General features: G+C 42.7%; 1 protein-coding gene across 1 annotated transcript in view; it reads left to right on the forward strand.

The window, feature by feature from the left end:
* Positions 1-1,247: 1,247 nt before the first annotated feature.
* Positions 1,248-26,931, forward strand: part of LOC115111343 (small G protein signaling modulator 1-like) — an 82,198-nt gene continuing 56,514 nt past the window's right edge. Inside the window, exons 1-3 of the mRNA XM_029637287.2 lie at positions 1,248-1,353; positions 1,480-1,520; positions 22,470-22,545. Coding sequence (XP_029493147.1) covers positions 1,347-1,353; positions 1,480-1,520; positions 22,470-22,545 — 124 coding nt within the window. The 5' untranslated portion in view covers positions 1,248-1,346. The remainder of the gene's footprint in view (positions 1,354-1,479; positions 1,521-22,469; positions 22,546-26,931) is intronic.

Raw genomic sequence — 26,931 nt, forward strand, 5'->3', positions numbered from 1 at the left:
CAGTGGAATGCTTTCGACACCTTGTAGAGTCCAAGCCCCGATGAATTGAAGTTGTACTGAGGTGGGTCCAACTCAATTTTAGGAAGTTGTTCCTATACACACACCTCAAGTGACGTAATTTTGATTCACCAAGACTATATCCCTGTGGCATATTTAATTAATTATAATCTATATGAAAGAATGTTGTGTCCCCACTCTGCAACCTGAAGGCAAATGGGATATGTGAGTTTAGATATGATATCCCCAACACACAAGATTCCATTCACACCACTATTGTCCACAGCTTTTTTAACTCCTCCTGACCACCACGGCTTTATTCAAGTCTAGAATAAACAACATGGATAGGATGATTTTTATTGCAGTGTTTAATTCCCAGTGAGTCCAGATCAATGTCTTTAAACAGGAATATTGATTTCTCAGTATATGATAGTGTCATTTACCCCAGGGAAAGAGGCTGTAAGACCAGGACACCAAATCTACTGGATCTGCTCAATTAGCTCTGCTAATATGTTTCAGGGGGTTGCTTAGCAACACATCTTATTGATGAGGGAAGGCTTTTGTGTATTTTGTAACAAAATGTGCTCTAGGCCAGGGCTCCGGATGTCTACTTCTCTGCAGGATATGGTGAGGATGGATACACGAGACATTTGAAAATGGTAGGCCTAGAATTCTGTGTCTAAACAACTAGACACACGTGTAGGACAAATGTCCAAGCATATCCAATGCATATGATTAGGCCTATGCAGAAAATACAGTATTTCCTGCTGTCTCTGGCTATTTTGTCTTTTCAGTTTTGTTATGGATGATGCTGCATCATCTGTAAAAACTGGCATACATGTGAAAATATGCATGAAGAATATGATGAAGCCATGATAAAAGTTATAGGAATGCTTCATTATTATGGAAATGATTCTAGAAATGAATGGTTAATGATATGCTCCTGACTTTATAAGGCCTCGTAAAGAATACGTCACCTGTTTGGACAAAATCAGGCTATTCAATAACGAATAGGTTACATTATGCCTAAATGGCACTGTCTTTGACTTGTACTCACAGACAATGCAGAACTAAATGTGAAACATTGAAACATGTGTAAAAGAGTCACTTATTATTCTTGTGTATCATTTTTATCTTGCGTTTCTGGGAGAAGTCTATAGACTTAATCGAATGTAAGAGATTACTGTAGCTTTAAGAGGTGTGAGTAAAGTATCGAGTGCTGTCTATCTCTTTTGCTCCACACAGCCACATTGAACTGACGGGAGCAGTGTGAAGGAGCTACGTAAAGTGGACCCGATTCCATAGCAACATAAACAACAACATAAACAACAACAACAACAGCAACCACAATGGCAGGTGAGAGAACACAGGACCGTATAGAACAACCAAATTCAATATCCATCATGTGCTGAAGATGTAAATGTGAAAGGAAATGTGTTATAAAATAAATGACATGAAACCCTTTCTGTTATGTTTTACAAGCGGAGACGCGACAGAAGCTGCTGCGCACTGTCAAGAAGGAGGTGGGTGTTTTTGCCAGTCTGCAACAATTATCAAATAGGTGAAACAAACACTTTGGTTATGCGTATGGCTAAAATACTCCCTCCCTGAGTAGATACGCTATGCTTGTTTTTTGTTCATTCATTTACTTTTACAGTAACTGTTACCATTTTCTTTTTGTGTGCACATATTATGAAAATACTAGGCTACTACATCCACTCTTGTATTTGCTGTCAATCTTTGCAAATAAGATGAACATTAGGACAAGGTGTAATATATATTTTGAAGTTGACCATATTCTTATAACTAATTAAGTCTTTAATTATGGGTTAGGGTATATAGTTGAACTATAAATAATATATGTATAGGGAGGGTCCTGTCATGAAAATCCAGCTAGCCTGTAGAATGCAGTCATGCAAGACTGCATTCGCCCTCTGTCTTACTAGCATCTCATTATGATACTGACTAAATAAGCTATAGATGTTGAAGAATTGAAGAAGTGTTGCATAGAAATGCTTGTCATTTTAAAGGTATAGTGCAGTTTTAGATCATTTTCGACTTCCCAAAACGTTTTTTAACACAGAGCTCTTTCCCGGTGCATTTGAATGCACCCCTAACGGATACAATCCGTGTCAACAAGTATTGCTACATTCTCCAAACATGTCTAGCCAAAACGACTCGATAATTTTTTTAATGGTTAAGAAGAAGATTGGCTAAAACGGTAAAATAAATTATTATCACTTTAATAATAAGGGCTCATACATGCGATAACAAGTTTTAACAGTTTTAAGTAAACATGTATCAACCCATTTGGATTAAAGAGTCCACCCTAACCTCATCGCACAGTTGTGAAATCTTGTGAATAACTTTTTTGTTTTGTTCAACCTTTATTTAACTAGACAAGTCAGTTAAGAACAAATTCTTATGTACAATGAGGGCCTACCAAAAGGCAAAAGGCCTTTTGCTGGGACAGGAGCGGAGTATTGGTGGCAAATCTGATGGCCGAATGGTAAAGCACATTTTATCTGCCGATCTATGAATTACCTCTCCATAATCTAGCATGGGTAGGATGGTCATCTGAATCAGGGTTAGTTTGGCAGCTGGGGTGAAAGAGGAGCGATTACGATAGAGGAAACCAAGTCTAGATTGAACAGCTTTGATATGTGCTGAGACAAGGTCAGTGTACCGTCTAGCCATACTCCCAAGTACTTGTATGAGGTGACTAACTCAAGCTCTAAACCCTCAGAGGTAGTAATCACACCTGTGGGGAGAGGGGCATTATTCTTACCAAACCACATGACCTTTGTTTTGGGGATGTTCAGAACAAGGTTAAGGGTAGAGAAAGCTTGTTGGACACTAAGAAAGCTTTGTTGTAGAGTGTTTAACACAAAATACGGGGAGGGGCCAGCTGAGTATAAGACCGTATCATCTGCATATAAATGGATGAGAGAGCTTCCTACTGCCTGAGCTAAATTGTTGATGTAAATTGAGAAGAGCATGGGGCTTAGGATCGAGCCTTGGGATGGCTGAGACAGCAGATGTTCTGACTTTATACACTGCACTCTTTGAGAAAGGTAGTTAGCAAACCAAGCCAAAAACCCCCCAGAGACATCAATACTCCTTGCAATCAACTCTGAAGTGGAGGCTGAGGTTTCCCCCACTCTATTTCTATTGTCATCATCAGCATCTTCTTCATCAAACCATTTCAATATTTCCAGGATGTCTTTGGGTCAGATTGTTAAACGTCTCATACTTGGTGTAGTAGACCAATAATGGATCAGAGAAATACAGTTATTTTCCTCTCCTGTCTTCAGGGAATATTTGTGAAGTGATTGTTCGGTTTTGTCGGAAGACTCAGACTTTATCTTTATTGGTCTCATAAAAGCGTAAGACCTTGTGTCAAGCACACAAAGACATCAAATTGTCCAAGTCTGGGTATGAATGAAAGAGAGATTTAATCTCCTGTCACTTACTCCTGATCTTCATAAATGCCTGTCACCAGCCTTATCAGCAGAGTACAGACCAACCCTGTATTTAAACCTGCCTGTGTTAAGAGAGCCTACTGAGATTCACTTTCCTCAGGATCCCCCCCAGGTTTAGCTCCCTAGTGCTCAGCACTTACAATGTAGCTGATTTTTAAATAAACTGCAGTGGAGTGAAGACGGATCACATGACCAGAGCAGTCTGTGTTTCTCCAATTATACAATATGATTGCTAGACTCTCCAGCACACCTCTGGGGCACACAGAATAGTCTGAGTCAGTGATATGATTGCTAGACTCTCCAGCACACCTCTGAGGCACACAGAATAGTCTGAGTCAGTGATATGATTGCTAGACTCTCCAGCACACCTCTGAGGCACACAGAATAGTCTGAGTCAGTGATATGATTGCTAGACTCTCCAGCACACCTCTGAGGCACACAGAATAGTCTGAGTCAGTGATATGATTGCTAGACTCTCCAGCACACCTCTGAGGCACACAGAATAGTCTGAGTCAGTGATATGATTGCTAGACTCTCCAGCACACCTCTGAGGCACACAGAATAGTCTGAGTCAGTGATATGATTGCTAGACTCTCCAGCACACCTCTGAGGCACACAGAATAGTCTGAGTCAGTGATATGATTGCTAGACTCTCCAGCACACCTCTGAGGCACACAGAATAGTCTGAGTCAGTGATATGATTGCTAGACTCTCCAGCACACCTCTGAGGCACACAGAATAGTCTGAGTCAGTGATATGATTGCTAGACTCTCCAGCACACCTCTGAGGCACACAGAATAGTCTGAGTCAGTGATATGATTGCTAGACTCTCCAGCACACCTCTGAGGCACACAGAATAGTCTGAGTCAGTGATATGATTGCTAGACTCTCCAGCACACCTCTGAGGCACACAGAATAGTCTGAGTCAGTGATATGATTGCTAGACTCTCCAGCACACCTCTGAGGCACACAGAATAGTCTGAGTCAGTGATATGATTGCTAGACTCTCCAGCACACCTCTGAGGCACACAGAATAGTCTGAGTCAGTGATATGATTGCTAGACTCTCCAGCACACCTCTGAGGCACACAGAATAGTCTGAGTCAGTGAAATGATTGCTAGACTCTCCAGCACACCTCTGAGGCACACAGAATAGTCTGAGTCAGTGATATGATTGCTAGACTCTCCAGCACACCTCTGAGGCACACAGAATAGTCTGAGTCAGTGATATGATTGCTAGACTCTCCAGCACACCTCTGAGGCACACAGAATAGTCTGAGTCAGTGATATGATTGCTAGACTCTCCAGCACACCTCTGAGGCACACAGAATAGTCTGAGTCAGTGATCTGATTGCTAGACTCTCCAGCACACCTCTGAGGCACACAGAATAGTCTGAGTCAGTGATATGATTGCTAGACTCTCCAGCACACCTCTGAGGCACACAGAATAGTCTGAGTCAGTGATATGATTGCTAGACTCTCCAGCACACCTCTGAGGCACACAGAATAGTCTGAGTCAGTGAAATGATTGCTAGACTCTCCAGCACACCTCTGAGGCACACAGAATAGTCTGAGTCAGTGATATGATTGCTAGACTCTCCAGCACACCTCTGAGGCACACAGAATAGTCTGAGTCAGTGATATGATTGCTAGACTCTCCAGCACACCTCTGAGGCACACAGAATAGTCTGAGTCAGTGATATGATTGCTAGACTCTCCAGCACACCTCTGAGGCACACAGAATAGTCTGAGTCAGTGATATGATTGCTAGACTCTCCAGCACACCTCTGAGGCACACAGAATAGTCTGAGTCAGTGATATGATTGCTAGACTCTCCAGCACACCTCTGAGGCACACAGAATAGTCTGAGTCAGTGATATGATTGCTAGACTCTCCAGCACACCTCTGAGGCACACAGAATAGTCTGAGTCAGTGAAATGATTGCTAGACTCTCCAGCACACCTCTGAGGCACACAGAATAGTCTGAGTCAGTGATATGATTGCTAGACTCTCCAGCACACCTCTGAGGCACACAGAATAGTCTGAGTCAGTGATATGATTGCTAGACTCTCCAGCACACCTCTGAGGCACACAGAATAGTCTGAGTCAGTGATCTGATTGCTAGACTCTCCAGCACACCTCTGAGGCACACAGAATAGTCTGAGTCAGTGATATGATTGCTAGACTCTCCAGCACACCTCTGAGGCACACAGAATAGTCTGAGTCAGTGATATGATTGCTAGACTCTCCAGCACACCTCTGAGGCACACAGAATAGTCTGAGTCAGTGATATGATTGCTAGACTCTCCAGCACACCTCTGAGGCACACATAATAGTCTGAGTCAGTGATATGATTGCTAGACTCTCCAGCACACCTCTGAGGCACACAGAATAGTCTGAGTCAGTGATCTGATTGCTAGACTCTCCAGCACACCTCTGAGGCACACAGAATAGTCTGAGTCAGTGATCTGATTGCTAGACTCTCCAGCACACCTCTGAGGCACACAGAATAGTCTGAGTCAGTGATATGATTGCTAGACTCTCCAGCACACCTCTGAGGCACACAGAATAGTCTGAGTCAGTGATATGATTGCTAGACTCTCCAGCACACCTCTGAGGCACACAGAATAGTCTGAGTCAGTGATATGATTGCTAGACTCTCCAGCACACCTCTGAGGCACACAGAATAGTCTGAGTCAGTGAAATGATTGCTAGACTCTCCAGCACACCTCTGAGGCACACAGAATAGTCTGAGTCAGTGATATGATTGCTAGACTCTCCAGCACACCTCTGAGGCACACAGAATAGTCTGAGTCAGTGATATGATTGCTAGACTCTCCAGCACACCTCTGAGGCACACAGAATAGTCTGAGTCAGTGATCTGATTGCTAGACTCTCCAGCACACCTCTGAGGCACACAGAATAGTCTGAGTCAGTGATCTGATTGCTAGACTCTCCAGCACACCTCTGAGGCACACAGAATAGTCTGAGTCAGTGATATGATTGCTAGACTCTCCAGCACACCTCTGAGGCACACAGAATAGTCTGAGTCAGTGATATGATTGCTAGACTCTCCAGCACACCTCTGAGGCACACAGAATAGTCTGAGTCAGTGATATGATTGCTAGACTCTCCAGCACACCTCTGAGGCACACAGAATAGTCTGAGTCAGTGATCTGATTGCTAGACTCTCCAGCACACCTCTGAGGCACACAGAATAGTCTGAGTCAGTGATATGATTGCTAGACTCTCCAGCACACCTCTGAGGCACACAGAATAGTCTGAGTCAGTGATATGATTGCTAGACTCTCCAGCACACCTCTGAGGCACACAGAATAGTCTGAGTCAGTGATATGATTGCTAGACTCTCCAGCACACCTCTGAGGCACACATAATAGTCTGAGTCAGTGATATGATTGCTAGACTCTCCAGCACACCTCTGAGGCACACAGAATAGTCTGAGTCAGTGATCTGATTGCTAGACTCTCCAGCACACCTCTGAGGCACACAGAATAGTCTGAGTCAGTGATCTGATTGCTAGACTCTCCAGCACACCTCTGAGGCACACAGAATAGTCTGAGTCAGTGATATGATTGCTAGACTCTCCAGCACACCTCTGAGGCACACAGAATAGTCTGAGTCAGTGATATGATTGCTAGACTCTCCAGCACACCTCTGAGGCACACAGAATAGTCTGAGTCAGTGATATGATTGCTAGACTCTCCAGCACACCTCTGAGGCACACAGAATAGTCTGAGTCAGTGAAATGATTGCTAGACTCTCCAGCACACCTCTGAGGCACACAGAATAGTCTGAGTCAGTGATATGATTGCTAGACTCTCCAGCACACCTCTGAGGCACACAGAATAGTCTGAGTCAGTGATATGATTGCTAGACTCTCCAGCACACCTCTGAGGCACACAGAATAGTCTGAGTCAGTGATCTGATTGCTAGACTCTCCAGCACACCTCTGAGGCACACAGAATAGTCTGAGTCAGTGATCTGATTGCTAGACTCTCCAGCACACCTCTGAGGCACACAGAATAGTCTGAGTCAGTGATATGATTGCTAGACTCTCCAGCACACCTCTGAGGCACACAGAATAGTCTGAGTCAGTGATATGATTGCTAGACTCTCCAGCACACCTCTGAGGCACACATAATAGTCTGAGTCAGTGATATGATTGCTAGACTCTCCAGCACACCTCTGAGGCACACAGAATAGTCTGAGTCAGTGATCTGATTGCTAGACTCTCCAGCACACCTCTGAGGCACACAGAATAGTCTGAGTCAGTGATATGATTGCTAGACTCTCCAGCACACCTCTGAGGCACACAGAATAGTCTGAGTCAGTGATATGATTGCTAGACTCTCCAGCACACCTCTGAGGCACACAGAATAGTCTGAGTCAGTGATATGATTGCTAGACTCTCCAGCACACCTCTGAGGCACACAGAATAGTCTGAGTCAGTGATATGATTGCTAGACTCTCCAGCACACCTCTGAGGCCCACAGAATAGTCTGAGTCAGTGATATGATTGCTAGACTCTCCAGCACACCTCTGAGGCACACAGAATAGTCTGAGTCAGTGATATGATTGCTAGACTCTCCAGCACACCTCTGAGGCACACAGAATAGTCTGAGTCAGTGATATGATTGCTAGACTCTCCAGCACACCTCTGAGGCACACAGAATAGTCTGAGTCAGTGATATGATTGCTAGACTCTCCAGCACACCTCTGAGGCACACAGAATAGTCTGAGTCAGTGATATGATTGCTAGACTCTCCAGCACACCTCTGAGGCACACAGAATAGTCTGAGTCAGTGAAATGATTGCTAGACTCTCCAGCACACCTCTGAGGCACACAGAATAGTCTGAGTCAGTGATATGATTGCTAGACTCTCCAGCACACCTCTGAGGCACACTGAATAGTCTGAGTCAGTGATATGATTGCTAGACTCTCCAGCACACCTCTGAGGCACACAGAATAGTCTGAGTCAGTGATATGATTGCTAGACTCTCCAGCACACTCTCTGAGGCACACAGAATAGTCTGAGTCAGTGATATGATTGCTAGACTCTCCAGCACACCTCTGAGGCACACAGAATAGTCTGAGTCAGTGATATGATTGCTAGACTCTCCAGCACACCTCTGAGGCACACAGAATAGTCTGAGTCAGTGATATGATTGCTAGACTCTCCAGCACACCTCTGAGGCACACAGAATAGTCTGAGTCAGTGATATGATTGCTAGACTCTCCAGCACACCTCTGAGGCACACAGAATAGTCTGAGTCAGTGATATGATTGCTAGACTCTCCAGCACACCTCTGAGGCACACAGAATAGTCTGAGTCAGTGATCTGATTGCTAGACTCTCCAGCACACCTCTGAGGCACACAGAATAGTCTGAGTCAGTGATATGATTGCTAGACTCTCCAGCACACCTCTGAGGCACACAGAATAGTCTGAGTCAGTGATATGATTGCTAGACTCTCCAGCACACCTCTGAGGCACACAGAATAGTCTGAGTCAGTGATCTGATTGCTAGACTCTCCAGCACACCTCTGAGGCACACAGAATAGTCTGAGTCAGTGATATGATTGCTAGACTCTCCAGCACACCTCTGAGGCACACAGAATAGTCTGAGTCAGTGATATGATTGCTAGACTCTCCAGCACACCTCTGAGGCACACAGAATAGTCTGAGTCAGTGATCTGATTGCTAGACTCTCCAGCACACCTCTGAGGCACACAGAATAGTCTGAGTCAGTGATATGATTGCTAGACTCTCCAGCACACCTCTGAGGCACACAGAATAGTCTGAGTCAGTGATCTGAAAGCCCAGTGGCAACTATTGGAGTGAAAATGGAAGTAAACGGATTTAGACGATTTAAAAAAAAAATGTAAAGCACAGATGAAAAGATATCTTTACGCCAGGGTGATAAGAGGTAGAGCACCCTGCACAAGAGGTTGCTGAAAGGAAATGGAACTTGAGCCACTAAAAGTGACTTAATAAAAGCTTCCTTTTTTGCCATTTCAATGCAAATGGTAGGCATAAAGGACAAAGGCAGTGGCCATCTGTTGAGCCTTTAGCTTAATGAACATTCAGCTGCTAGGCTACATGCATTGTAAGAAACTATGTCAAACGAAGGATACCACCAACAAATGTACATTTGAGTAATTTATCAGTCACTCTTATCCAGAGCAACTTAGAGGAGCAATTAGGGTTAAGTGCTTTACTCAAGGCACATCAACAGATTTTTCACTTAGTCATCTCAGGAATTCGAACCACCAACCTTTCAGTTACTGGCCCAACTGCTAGGCTACCTGCCCCATCACAAATACGATGCAGTAGGGAATGTTCACCCGGACATATACGCCAGTAATGATAGTGATTCAGATGTACTCGCTCTGTTTGTATTCATTAATTATTTCTCTAATTTCTTAGCTTGGGTACTGTTTGTTTGGTGGCTTGGCAGTGAATGCTGAAAAGCTCTCCCTTACTAACTGGTTACGTTCCACTTTGTTTAGTGGGTCTACACACAAAAAAGTGCTATATAGAACCTAAAAGGGTTATACCTGGAACCAAAAAGCGTTTCCTACAGGTGAAGAACCCTTTTTTATAAGAGTGTAGGCCAGAACAATATGCTTCAGTGACAGAAGCCTGCTTAAGAATAGCATATACTGGGTGTATCTTGGTGCTCTCTCTATCACTCTCTCTTTCCCTGTGTCTCTCTCTTCCCCTCTGCTACACACATACACACGTCACAAAACACCTGTGTTTACATAAGGAGAGAGCTACACACTCATGAAAGAGTAGGGCACAGAGGACAACGGCTCATCTTTCATTTTCATTTCTCTATCAGTCACCTTTTTTAGCATGGCTGCTTACTTAGGGACATATGGAAATTGACTGGGGGAGAGGGGCTGGTCCAAATCAAGGTAGACTATGTTAATCTTGACAAACAGAAAATACATCCATTCCTACCCAGTATCGAAGGCTTCTCCGAATGTAATTCAACTTTTTGGTGTTTTGTAGCGGATGTCGTTTTCCATTCATCAATTGGCCATTGCACAGTTTGGATTGATTGACTTTATTTGTCAGTTAAAAAAATACATATATACAGAAAGATTTTTTAAAGTGACCGGGATTGCACAATAAAATCGGGGACTTATTTCCATTGTGGTCCTTATTTTTGACCTAAATACATATATAATTACATAGATAGAAAGGAAAAAATGCTCAACCTCTAGATGAGTATCAGGGGAGAGTTTTAGTACAATTCTTACAAGCTTGTTTGGCTGGTAGCTTATTCTTTAGATGTTTGGGGCTGCTAGTGAACCATGATGTGCAGGCATAATCAATGTGACATTGGACTAGCACATTTACTAGAGTCTTTAGGGCGTCTATAGCTAGGTTTCCATCCAATTGGCATAGATGTTCATGTGAATATTCTTAAATCTTCATAAAAACAATATGCCATTTCAGAGTATCCTTCAGGAAAATTTGGCGCCGGACAACATGACAAGATTTGAATAAACCGGACATTTGAGACATTTTACGGATATCCATATGCATTCAGATCCAACCTGGCACAGCCAGCGCCATCAATAATTTAGGGATGTTGGCCAAATGAGGCACATTTTTGTGTCCTTAAAAACAACCTATAACAAATTACAAAACACTATTCATTGTGTTTCGATGTGAAGCTTACGCAAAACCTAATAGCCAATTATGATTATTTTTGGCTACTTTCCTGGAACAATAATTGTCCACCTCACGGTTCAGCTGTCAGAGGTTTGAGCACTAAATGTATCAAGGCACTGTATCCATATAGCGATAAGCATATGCGTATCGCTGCAGAATGCTGTGGTAGCCATGCTGGTTAAGTGTGCCTTGAATTCTAAATAAATCACTGACAGTCACCATCAAAGCACCCACACACCATCACACCTCCTCCTCCATGCTTCACAGTGGGAACCACACATGCGGCAATCATCCGTACACCTACTTGGTCTCACAAATACACGGCTGTTGGAACCAAAAATCTCAAATTTGGACTCATCAGACCAAAGGATAGATTTCCATCGCTTGTGTTTCTTGGCCCAAGCAAGTCTCTTCTTATTATTGGTGTCCTTTATTAGAGGTTTCTTTGCAGCAATTCGACCATGAAGGCCTGATTCATGCAGCCTCCTCTGAACAATTGATGTTGCGATGTGTCTGTTACTTGAACTCCATGAAGCATTTATTTGGGCTGCAATATCTGAGGCTGGTAACCCTAATGAACTTATCCTCTGCAGCAGAGGTAACTCTGGGTCTTCCTTTCCTGTGGCGGTCGTCATGAGAGCCAGTTTCATCATAACGCTTGATGGTTTTTGCGACTGCACTTAAAGAAACTTTAAAAGTTATTGAAATGTTCCACATTGACTGACCTTCATGTCTGAAAGTAATGATGGATTGTTGTTTCTCTTTGCTTATTTGAGCTGTTCTTGCCATAATATGAACTTGGTATTTTACCAAATAGGGCTATCTTGTATACCACCCTAGCTTGTCACAACACAACTGATTGGCTCGAACGCATTAAGAAGGAAAGAAATTCCACAAATTAACTTCCGCTACCTCATGAAGCTGGTTGAGAGCATGCCAAGATTATGCAAAGCTGTCAAGGCATTGGGTGGCTACTTTGAAGAATCTCAAATATAAAATATATTTTGATTTGTTTAACACTTCTTTGGTTACTACATGATTCCATATGTGTTATTTCATAGTTTTGATGTCTACACTATTATTCTACCATGTAGAAAATAGTATAAATAAAGAAAAACCCTTGAATGAGTAGGAGTTCAAATACTTTTGACCAGTAGTGTATAAACAGTGCACTCGGAAAGTATTCAGACCCATTCACCTTTTCCACATTTTGTTACAGCCTTATTCTAAAATTGGTTAAATAAAATACAAACATAATTTGACACACAATACCCCATAATGACAACGTGAAAACAGGTCGTTAGAAATGTTTGCATATTTATAATAAAAAAATAACTTAAATACCTTATTCACATAAGTATTCAGACTTTTGACTGGTACTGTATATATTTTCAAATAACTGCCCTTTTTCTGGCCTCGCAATAGATTTTGAAAAATGGTCAAAAATAAATCTGTGTGGCTCTCGAAAAACCGATGTAGCCCTTGAGCCAAAAAGTGTGTTATTACCTGGGTGAGACACATGACGGATCACAGGAAAGGGAATCCTCTGTTGTCATTGATAATGAGGTAATCACCCGGGTTCCCATAGCTACATGGTTTTGCATATTTAACCTGTTTTACTCAGGGGAATGTGTTATCAAGCTTTGTGATTAAACAATGGTTATTACTAGTGTTGGCAGATTCATAATATATACTACAAAATAGTAATTAGTTAAACTACCTTTTTACCCTATTCATTTTAATGTGAATGAATTCATCAGTCTTGTCTCAAGACTATCACTTCTCAGTATGATGTGAGTCATTCACTCTAAACATGCACGGTAGGAACTGTCAACAGATGTTAGCCACCTACAACCATTTTCTGTCATATCAAATCTGGAACAGTCCATGCAGGAGTATGCCTGAGTAATAGGTAAGTCGCTCTGGATAAGAGCGTCTGCGAATTAAAATGTATTAATTGTAAGGCTGACATGATTGTGCAAGTTGTTTTTCACTATAATAGCCCATGGGGATGAGGAATGGTGTGTCTTCCCTCTGTTCTGATTGTGGCTGTAGACGAGGAGTTCATGTGAAGACTGTGTAAAACCTGCTTCTGCTCTATCCAAGCCCCATTACACGGTAGTGGAGGGTTGCCAGGTTTGATATGATGTTGTCCCCACTGTGACAGCAGAGATGTAGAGTGATACTTGAGTGAGAACGTACTGAATGCTCCTCATCTAATGATGCCAGTCCTTGAAGAACGCAACAGTAAAGATTCATATTGTTTCAGCATGGATGTGATCTTGTCCTTTGGGCATAAACAAGGCTGCTGTTAGCTGTCAAAAGTAGTATTGCTCATAGGGGTACCAAATCAATTTTGTCTAAATGTCATACAAGAGAAATGTTAGAAAAGAGGACTCCAGCCTCAAACGTGCACATAAGGATGAAATTTCACCTTTTTGGGAAAGAACAATATGCACAGTTTCCAGGGTCCAACATATTTATTGTTCTGGAATTATGAAATTAAACTGTCTGTATCCCTCCACCTAACTGTTTCCTATGCTGATGAAGGGAAATGTGAACCAATGATTATGCGTGATACCAGTTATCTGTGTTATGAATGGGCTTGTTGACGTACTCTATCTCTCAGAGATAGCTGCTGTGGACTCTGCTCAGGCGACAATGTAACTCGTGCTGTCGCCATAGAAACCCGCAGCTTGTCTGCTAAGACATCTCACCAGTTAGATTCTGTGATGGCTGGATGGGATCCAGATTCTGACTGATGGGAGGATAGGACTAGTAAGACTTGAGAGAATTGACGTGCCCTGCAGTGTGCACATTTTAGCTGCCTACCAATCAATGTACATCAAATCAAAGTTTATTTGTCATGTACACAGATTCACAGATGTTGAAGTACACTACATGACCAAAAGTATGTGGACACCTGCTCGTCGAACACATCATTCCAAAATCATGGGCATTAATATGGAGTTGGTCCCACCTTTGCTGCTATAACAGCCTCCATTCTCATGGGAAGGCTTTCCACTAGATGTTGGAACATTGCTGCAGGGACTTGCTTCCATTCAGCCACAAGAGCATTAGTGAGGTCGGGAACTGATGTTGGGCGATTAGGCCAGGCTCGTAGTTGGGGTTCCAATTAATCCCAAAGGTGTTCGATGAGTTTTTCCACACTGATCTCGACAAAGCATTTTTGTATGGACCTCGCTTGGTGCACGGGAGCATTGTCATGCTGAAGTAGAAAAGGGCCTTCTTCAAACTGTTGCCACAAAGTTGGAAGCACGGAATCGTCTACAATGTCATTGTATGCTGTAGCTTTAAGATTTCCCTTCAGTGGAACTAAGGGGCCTAGCCTGAAGCAAGAAAAACAGCCCCAGACCATTATTCCTCTTCCACCAAACTTTACAGTTGGCACTATGCATTCGGGCAGGTAGCGTTCTCCTGGCATCTGCCAAACATCTGCCAGATTTGTCCGTTAGACTGCCAGATGGTGAAGCGTGATTCATCACTCCAGAGAATTTGTTTCCACTGATCCGTATACCAATGGCGACGAGCTTTACTCAACTCCAACCGATGCTTGGCAGTGCGCATGGTAATCTTAGGCTTGTGTGCTCATGATGAAGCTCATGATGAACAGTTATTAAATCCCAAGGGTGTGCGTGTGTGTGTGTGTGTGTGTGTGTGTGTGTGTGTGTGTGTGTGTGTGTGTGTGTGTGTGTGTGTGTGTGTGTGTGTGTGTGTGTGTGTGTGTGTGTGTGTGAGAGATCAGGCTTTGGGAATGCTATTGTTATTGTGATGGCAGCATGAGTCGTGTTTGTGGCTGATTATCGTTGCTGTAGCTGACAAGACTGTGGTCTCAGACAACCAATTGCAGGTCAACACTGCATCATGATTGGTTTGTAACTGGTATATATTTTTTCTATTTTAATGCTTTCAAAGGGCAACATTTTATATATGCTGTACTTACACCCTTCACTTCATTACACACTTCAAGTCTCAGTTCGCTTACTTCATGAGTCACCAGTATTTTTCACTTTTCAGAAAACTATGTAAAGCGACTTTGGGTCCTAGAAAAGCGCGATATAAATACCATGTACTGTAGTAGTAATAATAATAATAATTAGTAGTAGTAGTAGTAGTATTTCTGAAGGCATATTGAAAATATCTACCCTATATGTTCAATGTTCAAATTGACAAAAGCATTTTGAAAATGTTTCCTAAAGATAACAGCCATATTAGTCAACGGCTAACGCTTCCTTTCAGATCTCAATCTGCCTGGAGTGACTCACAGATGGCGGGCACCCAAGAGCGAGTGCAATCAGGGCTAGTTTTATTATAGGGTTTTGTTGTTGTTGTTTTCTCTTGTTGCTCTCTCCGTCAGTAGCCTTGTGGGAGAAAAGCAGGTGCTTCCTTTGAAATGACTGCTTCCTGCTTTCCAAGCACCTGGATGGGGAGGGCTCAGGGAGAAAACAAGGGGATTCAGAGCTACTTCACTTTTGTATAAAATGTATGCTTTTAATTTAAATGTTTTAAAGAAAAACTACAGTATCAGGAGTACATTACAACACTGTGAAGCTTTGCTTCAAAATGTTTATAGAGGACAGACAATCCTGTAATCCATTCCAGAGAAATACATTGAAGCACAAAGGTTAACGCACCAAAACCTACTTTGTGTGTGTGGGAAAAAAATAAAAGATGGAAGGTAATATCTCCAGCCAGTCAACTGATCCGATACCATATCAGTGATGTCAGACAAATGAGACAGATTTGCTCTCAAGGCCTCGGGTTGACTCATTGAATCAGGGTCTGGAGAGAGTGGCAGAACTATCAGGACAGGGCAGTCTGAACATTATACACTAGCTAGCACACTGAGGGCTATAGTGTGTGTGTGTGTGTGTGTGTGTGTGTGTGTGTGTGTGTGTGTGTGTGTGTGTGTGTGTGTGTGTGTGTGTGTGTGTGTGTGTGTGTGTGTGTGTGTGTGTGTGTGTGTGTGTGTGTGTGTGTGTGTGTGTGTGTGTGTGTGCATATTGGGGCGAGTAACACATTTAGTTCCTTTTTTTATTATTTTGTACTAATATTTTTATTGTTTTTCAAGTGTGGGTTTACAGCACAGCAATTCATTAACATGAAACATCATGATCAGCGCCATCATTATTATTATCTGAATCGCCTACCCATTCCCCAACTACCTTGAGTCAGTAGGTGTGATCTCCGACAGCAGTGGGGGTCTGGGTTGCTGTGTGTCCAGCTCCCATACCCTTTCCCAACTACTGCGGAGTGAGTGTCAGTACTATGTGTCAGTACTGTGTCAGTGCTGTGTCAGTACTATGTGTCAGTACTGTGTCAGTACTATGTGTCAGTACTATGTGTCAGTACTGTGTCAGTACTGTGTCAGTACTATGTGTCAGTACTATGTGTCTGCACTATGGGTCTTGTGACGGGTATACAGAGATTACCAGTTTACAGAGCAGTATAGAGTGCAGTGATGTGTCCTATAAAGAGCATTGGTGGAAAATCTGATGGCTGAATGGTAAAGAACATCTAGCCGCTCGAGAGCACCCTTCCCTGGCGATCTATAAATTACGTCTCCATAATCTAGCATAGGTAGGATGGCCATCTGAATTAGGATTACTTTGGCAGCTGGGGTGAAAGAGTCTAGATTTAACTTTAGCCTGCAGCTTTGAAATGTGCTGAGAGAAGGACAGTGTACCGTCTAGCCATACTCCCAAGTACTTGTATGAGGTGACTACCTCAAGCTCTAAACCCTCAGAGGTTGTAATAACACCTGTGGGAAGAGGGGCATTCTTCTTACCAAACCGCATTACCTTTGTTTTGGAGGTGTTCCGAACCAAGGTTAAGGGTAGAGAAAGCTTTGTTGTAGAGCGTTTAACACAAAATCCAGGGAGGGGCCAGCTGAGTATAAACTGTATTATCTGCATATAAATGAACGAGAGAGCTTCCTACTGCCTGAGCTATGTTGTTGATGTAAATTGAGAAGAGCGTGGGGCCTAGGATTGAGCCTTGGGATACTCCCATGGTGACAGGCAGTGGCTGAGACAGCAGATGTTCTGACTTTATACACTGCACTCTTTGAGATAGGTAGTTAGCAAACTAGGCCAAAGAACCCTCAGAGACACCAATACACAAGAATGGGATGGGGAGTCAAAACACAGGGAGTCGAAACTTCCCGATTCTACCATTAAAATTAAAATGTGCTAGTTCTAGCTTGTGGTTTGGATAATTGTGATGTTTATGATAAAAACGTAATGTTAAAATACTAATGACTATATGTCGTGGCAGAGCCAGGTTGACATTCCCCTTTAAGTGCCTTTGAACCGGGTATGGTAGTAGGTTTGTGTCGAGAACTGCAACGCTGCTGGGTTTTTCATGTTCAGTTTCCCGTGTGTATCAACAGTAGTCAACCACAAAAGGGACATCCAGCCAACTAGACACAACTTTGGGAAGCAATGGAGTCAGCATGGGCCAACATCCCTTTAGAATCCCTGTAGAATGTAGAATGCTTTCAACACCTTGTAGAGTCCATGCCCCAACAAATTGAGGCTGTACCGAGGGCTAAAGGGGGGATGTTTTAGCCAACAGAGCAACAAAACTGGAACTCGGGGAAGGTGGTGTCACCAATGTACTCCAGCCAACATGTTATGGGTAAATTTCACATCCACAAATTGAAATGGCTGTGTTTGTCCTTATGTGACCTGACCTCAAACTCCTGTTAGCTTGCCTCTTACACTTTACACCCATTTGAGCTCTTTCTCCTCACAGAGTCCATATACACCAATGTGACCATCTGGGTTCAAACACTGCGTTCTCCTGTATGCCAAAAGACTGTGTTTGTACACTGATCTGATTCTAGGGCATTAGCAAGTCTACAGGGGCAAGGTTACTCATCACATGATCATGGTTCACTGAACCACCTCTATTACACTTATGACAGATCATTTTACCTTCAGGGCCTGATTTCCCGATAGCAATGGAACTTCGGCTTACAAGTGTTTTAATGATGCATCTTTCCTACAATGGCCGAAGATGTAACGTACATTTCCCAAAACACCATGCAGAAAAAACATTTGGTAAGTGTGTCGAAAGAAAGGCAGCACTGCTCTCTGATCAGCTTTCTCCATTCAAATTTTACCTTAACATTATAATTTTTCCACAATACTGACGACGCATCAGCTCCTAGAGCAATATTATCACCTAATGGCTGCAAATATTGAGGTTGCTTATTCTAATGCTTACCCTATAATAATGCAATCAATCACAGATACATTTGGCACATCATTGTGCACGTGTTGTTACACATCATTCAATATATTTAGGCAAATTACAGGCAGTAGCCTACAATTAGAAAAATAGAGCTCAATTGAATTAACATGAAATTGATTTCAATATTTTTGTATTATATAGGTCTATGTAGCCTATACTGTAGGCTATTTATATTTTACTGCAGTCATCCCAGTTTTCATTTGAAGCATCTTTTGATCCTTTTCTTGTTTTTAACAATTACAAAGACATTGGCAACTTTGTGTTTGCAGTCAACTTCGTTGTGAAGTTATTGGTCACAGAGAGACAGTTAAACATCTTGATTCTATGTTTAGTGGATATCTTCTGTGTATAAAGTGATGTGGTAGGAAAAAAACACATTGAACGATGCACTTAGTGGTCTGGGCAGTCGGTAAATAACAAGACATTTCAAGTGCAACTTTAGAAACTATGGTTTTGGGAAACAGCTTGGCGATGTAACGATGATCCGTTCCAAGGTCCTAACGATGAACATAGACTTAAGATGCTTTTGGGAAACAGCTTGGCGATGTAACGAGGATCCGTTCCAAGGTCCTAACGATGAACATAGACTTAAGATGCTTTTGGGAAACAGCTTGGCGATGTAACGAGGATCCGTTCCAAGGTCCTAACGATGAACATAGACTTAAGATGCTTTTGGGAAACAGCTTGGCGATGTAACGAGGATCCGTTCCAAGGTCCTAACGATGAACATAAACTTAAGATGCTTTTGGGAAACAGCTTGGCGATGTAACGAGGATCCGTTCCAAGGTCCTAACGATGAACATAGACTTAAGATGCTTTTGGGAAACAGCTTGGCGATGTAACGAGGATCCGTTCCAAGGTCCTAACGATGAACATAGACTTAAGATGCTTTTGGGAAACAGCTTGGCGATGTAACGAGGATCCGTTCCAAGGTCCTAACGATGAACATAGACTTAAGATGCTTTTGGGAAACAGCTTGGCGATGTAACGAGGATCCGTTCCAAGGTCCTAACGATGAACATAGACTTAAGATGCTTTTGGGAAACAGCTTGGCGATGTAACGAGGATCCGTTCCAAGGTCCTAACGATGAACATAGACTTAAGATGCTTTTGGGAAACAGCTTGACGATGTAACGAGGATCCGTTCCAAGGTCCTAACGATGAACATAGACTTAAGATGCTTTTGGGAAACAGCTTGGCGATGTAACGAGGATCCGTTCCAAGGTCCTAACGATGAACATAGACTTAAGATGCTTTTGGGAAACAGCTTGGCGATGTAACGAGGATCCGTTCCAAGGTCCTAACGATGAACATAGACTTAAGATGCTTTTGGGAAACAGCTTGGCGATGTAACGAGGATCCGTTCCAAGGTCCTAACGATGAACATAGACTTAAGATGCTTTTGGGAAACAGCTTGACGATGTAACGAGGATCCGTTCCAAGGTCCTAACGATGAACATAGACTTAAGATGCTTTTGGGAAACAGCTTGGCGATGTAACGAGGATCCGTTCCAAGGTCCTAACGATGAACATAGACTTAAGATGCTTTTGGGAAACAGCTTGGCGATGTAACGAGGATCCGTTCAAGGTCCTAACGATGAACATAGACTTAAGATGCTTTTGGGAAACAGCTTGGCGATGTAACGAGGATCCGTTCCAAGGTCCTAACGATGAACATAGACTTAAGATGCTTTTGGGAAACAGCTTGGCGATGTAACGAGGATCCGTTCCAAGGTCCTAACGATGAACATAGACTTAAGATGCTTTTGGGAAACAGCTTGGCGATGTAACGAGGATCCGTTCCAAGGTCCTAACTATGAACATAGACTTAAGATGCTTTTGGGAAACAGCTAGGCGATGTAACGAGGATCCGTTCCAAGGTCCTAACGATGAACATAGACTTAAGATGCTTTTGGGAAACAGCTAGGCGATGTAACGAGGATCCGTTCCAAGGTCCTAACGATGAACATAGACTTAAGATGCTTTTGGGAAACAGCTTGGCGATGTAACGAGGATCCGTTCCAAGGTCCTAACGGTGAACATAGACTTAAGATGCTTTTGGGAAACAGCTTGGCGATGTAACGAGGATCCGTTCCAAGGTCCTAACGGTGAACATAGACTTAAGATGCTTTTGGGAAACAGCTTGGCGATGTAACGAGGATCCGTTCCAAGGTCCTAACGGTGAACATAGACTTAAGATGCTTTTGGGAAACAGCTTGGCGATGTAACGAGGATCCGTTCCAAGGTCCTAACGGTGAACATAGACTTAAGATGCTTTTGGGAAACAGCTTGGCGATGTAACGAGGATCCGTTCCAAGGTCCTAACGGTGAACATAGACTTAAGATGCTTTTGGGAAACAGCTTGGCGATGTAACGAGGATCCGTTCCAAGGTCCTAACGATGAACATAGACTTAAGATGCTTTTGGGAAACAGCTTGGCGATGTAACGAGGATCCGTTCCAAGGTCCTAACGGTGAACATAGACTTAAGATGCTTTTGGGAAACAGCTTGGCGATGTAACGAGGATCCGTTCCAAGGTCCTAACGGTGAACATAGACTTAAGATGCTTTTGGGAAACAGCTTGGCGATGTAACGAGGATCCGTTCCAAGGTCCTAACGATGAACATAGACTTAAGATGCTTTTGGGAAACAGCTTGGCGATGTAACGATGATCCGTTCCAAAGTCCTAACGATGAACATAGACTTAAGATGCTTTTGGGAAACAGCTTGGCGATGTAACGAGGATCCGTTCCAAGGTCCTAACGATGAACATAGACTTAAGATGCTTTTGGGAAACAGCTTGGCGATGTAACGAGGATCCGTTCCAAGGTCCTAACGATGAACATAGACTTAATATGCTTTTGGGAAACAGCTTGGCGATGTAACGAGGATCCGTTCCAAGGTCCTAACGATGAACATAGACTTAAGATGCTTTTGGGAAACAGCTTGGCGATGTAACGAGGATCTGTTCCAAGGTCCTAACGATGAACATAGACTTAAGATGCTTTTGGGAAACCAGGCCCAGGTTTGTTTAACCATACTAGATTTACAATCAGAGATTGCAACAGAGGCAGTTAAACAATCAAGTAATTTGAAATATTTTGCTTTAATGGAGCATTATTTTTTAAATCTGCCCTCTGTCGTGATATTCAAAGCTCTTCTATGTCTGCACAGATGTTTGTGTATCTGTGTGTTTGTGTGTGTGGCGTTGTTCTCTAGGCAGGCACCACCTCTCTTTGTGCAGTGTAATAACTCCTCTGAGGAAAGACCCATTACAACAGGAAATGAGTGCTATCTGGGCTGCTCTATCTGCAGGCTGATTTCCAGGATACACAGCAATGGCAGTGCTAGGATATGTCACCATATTCACCAGGGTCAGAGTTATCAGGCATCTGGGGCGCAGGTCTGATGTTGTCTCTCTCTGTGAGCAGCCTGTCTGCAAGGAGGAAACCTTGGTGTTGATTAAACCCAACATTTGTACTCTAAAACTCTCCTCCCGCTTGTTTTTCCGAGGCTGTGTGTCTGAGTGAGGTTTCTGCTGGTTGCGAAGTCACTGAATCAATTAGAGGTGTCGTATAGTGCCATGCCTGGTGAAACATGAAAAGCGTGTGGCACTGTGCTCTCACTCTCTTTTTCTCCATTCACATCTAAAGAGGTTTGATTGCAAAGCCAGTCTGTCAGGTGGGCCCCAGAGGTGTGGATAAATTAGCCCCCCACCCACCCAACATCAGCCCTCTTCAGCCCTATCCATCTGTGATCTGCTTGATGCGAGTTGGGTGACTCATCCTTCAAACTTTGCATGGACTCTTCCCGCACTGCTTAATCTCTCTCTCTCTATCTCTCTCTCTCTCTCAACCTCCCTTCCTGTCTCCCTCCCCTCCTATCTGTTCCCAATGTAAACTAATTCTAAACATGTTTACTGATAAATCCTTCCCTCCTCCTCACTCCCGTAGATAAGTGGTTTTGTAGAGAAGGTCTGAGTGTCTCCTCCCCCTGTCATTCACAGGTGAAGCAGATCATGGAAGAGGCTGTCACCAGGAAGTTTGTACATGAAGACAGCAGCCACATTGTCTCATTTTGTGGTAAGTTTAAACTATTGGGACATATTTGGTGGTATTTGCTCATTAATCACCTGCCCTACAACAGAAAAAAATCGAACCTTTTGTCATTGTGCCAATCAGAAGGAATAGGTATCCTGTCAGACACGAGTCAGTCAGGTTTCAATGGTCAGGCGGTTTTTCCCAACATACAGTGCATTCGGAAAGTATTCAGACCTCTTGACTTTTTCCACATTTTGTTACGCTACAGCCTTATTCTAAAATGAATTAAATAGTTTTTTCCCTCATCAATACACACAATAGCCCATAATGACAAAGCAAAAACAGGTTTTTAGACATTTTTGCTAATTTATAAAAAATAAAAAAGTTTTAACATACAGTACCAATCAAAAGTTTGGACACACCTACTCATTCAAGTGTTGTTCTTATTTATTTTTTTCTATGTTCTACATTGTAGAATAATAACACATAATGAATAATGTAGTAACAAAAAATATATTTAAGATTCTTCAAAGTAGCCATCCTTTGCATTGATGACAGCTTTGCATTCAGGCCAAATAATTCAATCTTGGTTTCAGATCAGAGAATCTTATTTTTCATGGTCTGATAGTCTTTGGGTACCTTTTGGCAAACTCCAAGCGAGCTGTCATGTGCCTTTAACTGAAGAGTGGCTTCCGCCTGACCACTCTATCATAAAGGCCTGATTGGTGGAGTGCTGCAGAAATGGTTGTCCCTCTGGAACGTTCTTCCATCTCCATAGAGGAACTCTGGAGCTCTGTCAGAGTGACCATCGGATTCTTGGTAGCCTCCCTGACCAAGGCTCTTCTCCCCCGATTTCTCAGTTTGGCCGGGCAGCCAGCACTAGGAAGAGGTGGTTCCAAACTTCTTCCATTTAAGAATGATGGAGGCCACTGTGTTCTTGGGGATCTTCAATGCTCTATGGACAATTCCTTCGACCTCATGGCTTGTTTTTTGCTCTAACATATGCACCCCCTCGTCTCACCAGAGTGTGCTGTTCTATCTAGCCAGTGCAGCGTATATCCTGCTAGCTGAATATCCATGTCATCATTCAGCCACGATTCCGTGAAACATAAGATGTTACAGTTTTTAATGTCCCGTTGGTAGGATATTCGTGATCGTACCTCGTCTAATTTAATATTGACGGTGACGGCAGCTTTCCCACTCGCCTTCTGCGGATCCTTACGAGGCACCCCGCTCTGTGTCCTCTGTACCTGTGTCTCTTTCTCTTGCCAATGACGTGGATGTTGTCCTTGTCGGGTGTTGGCCGTATATCCTGTCCTGCTTGTTGAAGAAAAAATATTTTTCTAATCCGAGGTGAGTGATCACTGTTCTGATATCCAGAATCTCTTTTTTTTGCCGTAAGATACGGTGGCAGAAACATTATGTACAAAATAAGTTACAAATAACGTGAAACAACCCCACATAATAGCACAATTGGGTAGGCGCCCGTAAAACTGTTGCCATTTCTTCCAGCGCCATTTTAGTTAGTGACTATCTGCTGTACTGCATAGGGGGGTGAAATAATCATTTCACAGTCCCTCAGACATTCTTCACAGGCTCATCAAGCCTTACTGACATCCTGCCGAAGTCGCAGGATATTTTATCAACTGATAAAAGTGGTAGAGGAAAGGTCCAAATCTGCATATCACATCAACCTGTGGGTGGAGGGTTTGAGGGTCTGCTAGCCATGTACAGAACTTTGGTGGGTGTTTAAAGTAAAATTTTAAAAAAGGGCACCTTAATAACATTACATTTTCTGCAAAAATACACTCACTCATCACACATTGTATGCTAACCAAGCTAGAACCAAAGATGAAATTAACTATCTTTGCTAGAAGCGCTACTGGGCTGGGCTGGGCTTTATCAGCTGATCATCACTAATCAGTGTTTCCTCTGGACATTTTTGTTGCAGTGTCGTTTATAGAACAACTGTGAAAAGGTCAGCTCAAGTGACTTTTTAAAAGGACATACTTCCCGATGTGTTTTCTTTTATGAACATGCCATAAGCCAACATGTCATTGCAATAAATTAGTTTAAAACGGCAACATTTTCTCTCAGCCTCATGCTATAAAGTGTAGAATAGCATGAGAATAGCTATAAAACAGAAAATGTTCTCTCTGCACCATGGTAAAATGTATAGAATTGCAGGAAATTAGCTTTAAAACAGCTGTCACACAAATGTGTCTGTGTGCAGAGATCACAGGATGGAGATGGAGGACGAGGGGAGGGGGAAAGGGAAGGCGTGAGGCGAGGACTTGCTCAGGCAGGTCACCGGGGAGTAATTAGCCTCTATCATCATGGTCAAATATTCAAGTCGCCTAGGCAAGAGAGCCGGGGAAATATCAAGTGTTAGTCACGCCCGTCCCTTCTTCCTGTTCTCCTCACCAAAATAGCTATTATTCCCTTCTTCCTGTTCTCCTCACCAAAATAGCTATTATTCCCTTCCCTTCACATTGCTGTGACAGCGATAGTAACCATAGAATTAGGAAATAGAATACAAATTTAATAGCATCTTTATTTAGTCATCCAATTGTTAATGAAGCCGAGCTTTAAAGGTGTATCTTTCTCAAAGTGGTCATGAAGTAGCCTGAGTGCCAATCTGTTTCTGCACTCTTATCAACTCTTTATGGAATTGCCATACCATTTCAATAAGGATATAGCAAGAGAGCAGAAACAGACTGGCACCCAGGGTAGGCATGATGTTGGCATTCAATAATTAATCTAAGCCAATAGTGTGGTTGGCCATATTTAGAATGTGTTGAGTGTGTCGTAGTGCTGAGAATTCCTGGTCAGTGGCAACACAGACACTCTGAGTCCCCTAATGTGTTCTGTTGCCACAGATACGGGGCTGATTAGGGGTCATTACTCCAGTAGCTGTAATTACCTTTTAAATAAGAGCGCCTCCTGTGTCGAAAGTGGACAGGGTCCAGCCACTCGTTTCCTTTAAGGGTTTATTTGACACAAAGGATATTGCTTTGGTTGCATGGCTCCCGGGGTTATGTTAGGCCAAAGTACCGCAAAGCCAAGGAGGTTTCACCCTCTGGAAATGCTGATTTCTTTTCAATATTGGAGTGTATTTTCTAGTAGTTTGAAAGACGAGGGTCATCCTATTGAGACATCTTTGTCACGGAATTACATTTCTCGCTCCTCTAATAATAAGGAAAGAAACAGAGACGTGCACCAAGATAAAGAGAAAGGAAGGAAGGAAGAGAGAGAGAGCAAGGAAGAGATGGAGTACATACTGTATTAGTGAGAATATACACAACACTGCTCCAACATTAGGATTACAAAGCTTTAGAATAGCTGGAAAATATAGTAAATATATACAGTACCAGTCAAAAGTTTGGAACACACCTACTCATTCAAGGGTTTTTCTTTATTTTTTAAATTATTTTCTACATTGTAGAATAATAGTGAAGACATCAAAACTATGAAATAACACATATGGAATCATGTAGTAACTAAAAAAGTGTTAAACAAATCAAAATATAGTTTAGATTTTATATTCTTCAAAGTATCCACCCTTTGCCTTGATGACAACTTTGCACACTCTTTGCATTCTCTCAACCAGCTTCACCTGGAATGCTTTTCCAACCGTCTTGAAGGAGTTCCCACATATGCTGAGCACTTGTTGACTGCTTTTCCTTCATTCTGCGGTCCAACTCATCCCTAACCATCTCAATTGGGTTGAGGTCGGGTGATTGTGAAGGCCAGGTCATCTGATGCAGCACCCCATCACTCTCCTTCTTGATCAATTTGCCCTTACACGGCCTGGAGGTGTGTTGGGTCATTGACCTGTTGAAAAACAAATGATAGTCCCACTAAGCGCAAACCAGATGGGATGGCGTATCGATTTAGAATGCTATGGTAGCCATACTGGTTAAGTGTGCCTTGAATTGTAAATAAATCACTGACAGTGTCACAAACAAAGCACCCCCACACAATCACACCTCCTCCTCCATGCTTCATGGTGGGAACCACACATACGGAGATCATCCATTCAGATTACATAGTTTTATGTACTCTGATTGCTCCGTTTTATTTAGATTTTAATACATGATAAGTATAGTTTAGTTATTCAGTGCAATAATGGACATGGTGTAGAAATTATTTTGATATAGGCTAGGTTATAGCTGTATTGTACTGCCGGTGGGCAAAGTTGGTTGAAAGTACATCACAGGCAGAGAAAGATTCTCCCTCCACTGCTTTCTTTCTCAGCGCTGGTGCACTCCATCAGCAGGGGTTTCCATGACAACCACGGGATTAGTCCTGAGAGAGAGAGAGAGCTCAAATGTCAAAACCGCTCAAGGCACTGCCACGTAGGCCTTATAGAATGATGTGTCTGTTCGTGTGTATGTGTGCATACGGTGCGTGTGCACTAGTGTTTAC

The sequence above is a fragment of the Oncorhynchus nerka genome, linkage group LG27 (assembly GCF_034236695.1).
Source record: "Oncorhynchus nerka isolate Pitt River linkage group LG27, Oner_Uvic_2.0, whole genome shotgun sequence".
NCBI lineage: Eukaryota > Metazoa > Chordata > Actinopteri > Salmoniformes > Salmonidae > Oncorhynchus > Oncorhynchus nerka.